Genomic DNA, 2,062 nt, shown 5'->3' with positions numbered 1-2,062 from the left:
TTCCAATACATGATATGCTAACTCAGTGCACAAACACAAGACATAGTATCATCAAATCAAAAGCCAGTCTCAAACATGAATCAGCCATCTAAATTGTCTCAAGTTTTTTGAAGGGCTATCGGTAAAAGTGCGGTATACAACACATCCTTTTCGCCCTATTTTAGAACTGCTTGAAATAGTTCGCAGCGTCCAGGGGCCACCTATAGATGCACAAATGGGGACAGAAGACAGCGGGCTGTGAATTTTCTTATGCGCTAAGACATGATAGCGGTAGGGTGGGGATGGGGTGGGAGGGGCTGGGGGGCTATACTTTACTTTTACCGAACTACACGAACCTCATAATATCTGTATGTCCCCTCCACAGCGGTGTGCTCACCCGGATGTGGCTCCAAGGGTCAGTGCATCCGGCCCAACAAGTGTCGCTGTAGTGCCGGCTACACCGGCCGCACGTGCAGGCGCAAGACCAAGCCCTGCAAGAGCACCTGTCTCAACGGGGGGCGCTGCCGCAGGGGCAAGTGTAAATGTCCAGGGAGCTTCTGGGGGAAGGCTTGCCAGTACCGTAAGTCTGTTTGTTGATGCTTTTGTGACAACGATGCTTTGTTTCTTGACAGATTTGCGTTTAAATGTTGTTGCGTCTGTCTTTGTGTTTTTAATGGGTCATTCTAATGAATGTGGCCTGCGGTGAGTTGGTATCAATAAAAATCCAAAACTGGGTAGGTTTTTGTCAAGCGGATTGGGTTTCCTTTTGTTTTTCTTTGCTTGTTTTTTCTCACGTTGTGTTTCTTTTTAATTGGGGGTCAAGGGTTGCTTTTGGCTGTTGCTTTTGGCTGTTGCTTTTGGCTGTTGCTTTTGGCTGTTGCTTTTGGCTGTTGCTTTTGGCTGTTGCTTTTGGCTGTTTCTTTGGTTTTCTATTTCTAGGCTTTTCCTTTCTTTGCTTTATTCATTTTGTTCTGAGTTTTATTCTGGAACTTGGAAACGGGACGTACATTTCAGTCCCCTGGACACCGTTGGCATACCGTTTATATTAAATAATAATCTATTAGTCTGGGGGGGGGGGGTTAAGCGGCTGACGTTTTGCACCATGAGCTCTCTGTTATTTAACCATTTTCTCTTGTTGTATTTACCACTTTAAGTCAATGCGGGAAGAGCTGATATCCATACTTCATTTGTCAAAGTCCCTGCTGGCTGTACACTTTTAAAGATTTGATCAAGCCAGAGTATTTACATTACTCACACATCAACATAATATGCTTTTGTCACATAAAAACGTTACCAATGAATATTCCATAAATTACACCACATACCTCTACTCCATCATCTTATGCCCTTGTTCCTACGCGAACCCTACTTTATTTTTTGTTTGTTTTGTTTTTATTTTTCTCAACAGCACTCCAGCACGTTTTGCTGACGCGACTCAACAGAACAGAGTAAAGATCACAATCAACTCCCGCTGATCAGCATCACCGGAGCTCTTGCGTTCTCTGCTATTCGCACAACACTGCCAATAGATCGAGCGGTCCGGCAATCTGCACTTCTTGTCTCGAAAAGATAGTGCAATGTTTAGTGGAACATTTTTTTACAGCTGACTTCGTCAATGCAAGTTCATGACTGTGTCCGTTCGGTGTAAGTCCTAATCCAGGAGGCAGAGGATTGGGCTCTTGTGTTCGCTGATTTACAGTAATATTTTGTTATGCTGTACCATCCTTATTTGTTTACGATGTTGTAAAAGGAAAGGGAATGGCATAATATTCAGTACGCATTATCGTGAGTGATATGTTTCCTTTGTTCATGAACATGACATTAATGTAGGTGTGTCTGCAGTGGGTGCCCTTATTGTGGATTGAGAGACGACAGAAAAAGAAAGAAAGAAAATGAGAAAGAAAGAAAGAAAGAAAGAAAAGCAGTGAGAAAGAAAAACAGAAAGAAAGAAAGAAAAAGAAAAGAATAAGATCAAAGGAGAGTTATGATGGAAAAATGAAGAATGAAAATGCCAGAACGCCTAGGATATTACTCGGTAGAACAGAAAATGAAGAATGAAAGGGGGGGGGGGGGGGGGGGGAAA

At 42.9% G+C, this 2,062-nt stretch overlaps 1 protein-coding gene across 1 annotated transcript in view; it reads left to right on the top strand.

Annotated features, from left to right (window-relative positions):
• Positions 1–1,852, top strand: part of LOC101851126 (delta-like protein 4) — a gene marked incomplete at its 5' end in the record, with an annotated part of 10,803 nt that extends 8,951 nt beyond the window's left edge. The window contains 2 exon segments of the mRNA XM_013082448.2: positions 365–559; positions 1,388–1,852. Coding sequence (XP_012937902.1) covers positions 365–559; positions 1,388–1,431 — 239 coding nt within the window.
• Between the last annotated feature and the right edge of the window lie 210 nt (positions 1,853–2,062).

This window comes from Aplysia californica, unplaced genomic scaffold (genome assembly GCF_000002075.1).
Source record: "Aplysia californica isolate F4 #8 unplaced genomic scaffold, AplCal3.0 scaffold00175, whole genome shotgun sequence".
NCBI lineage: Eukaryota > Metazoa > Mollusca > Gastropoda > Aplysiida > Aplysiidae > Aplysia > Aplysia californica.
The sequence above is the reverse complement of the archived record's forward strand: the minus strand, read 5'-3'. Positions and strand labels throughout refer to the sequence as shown.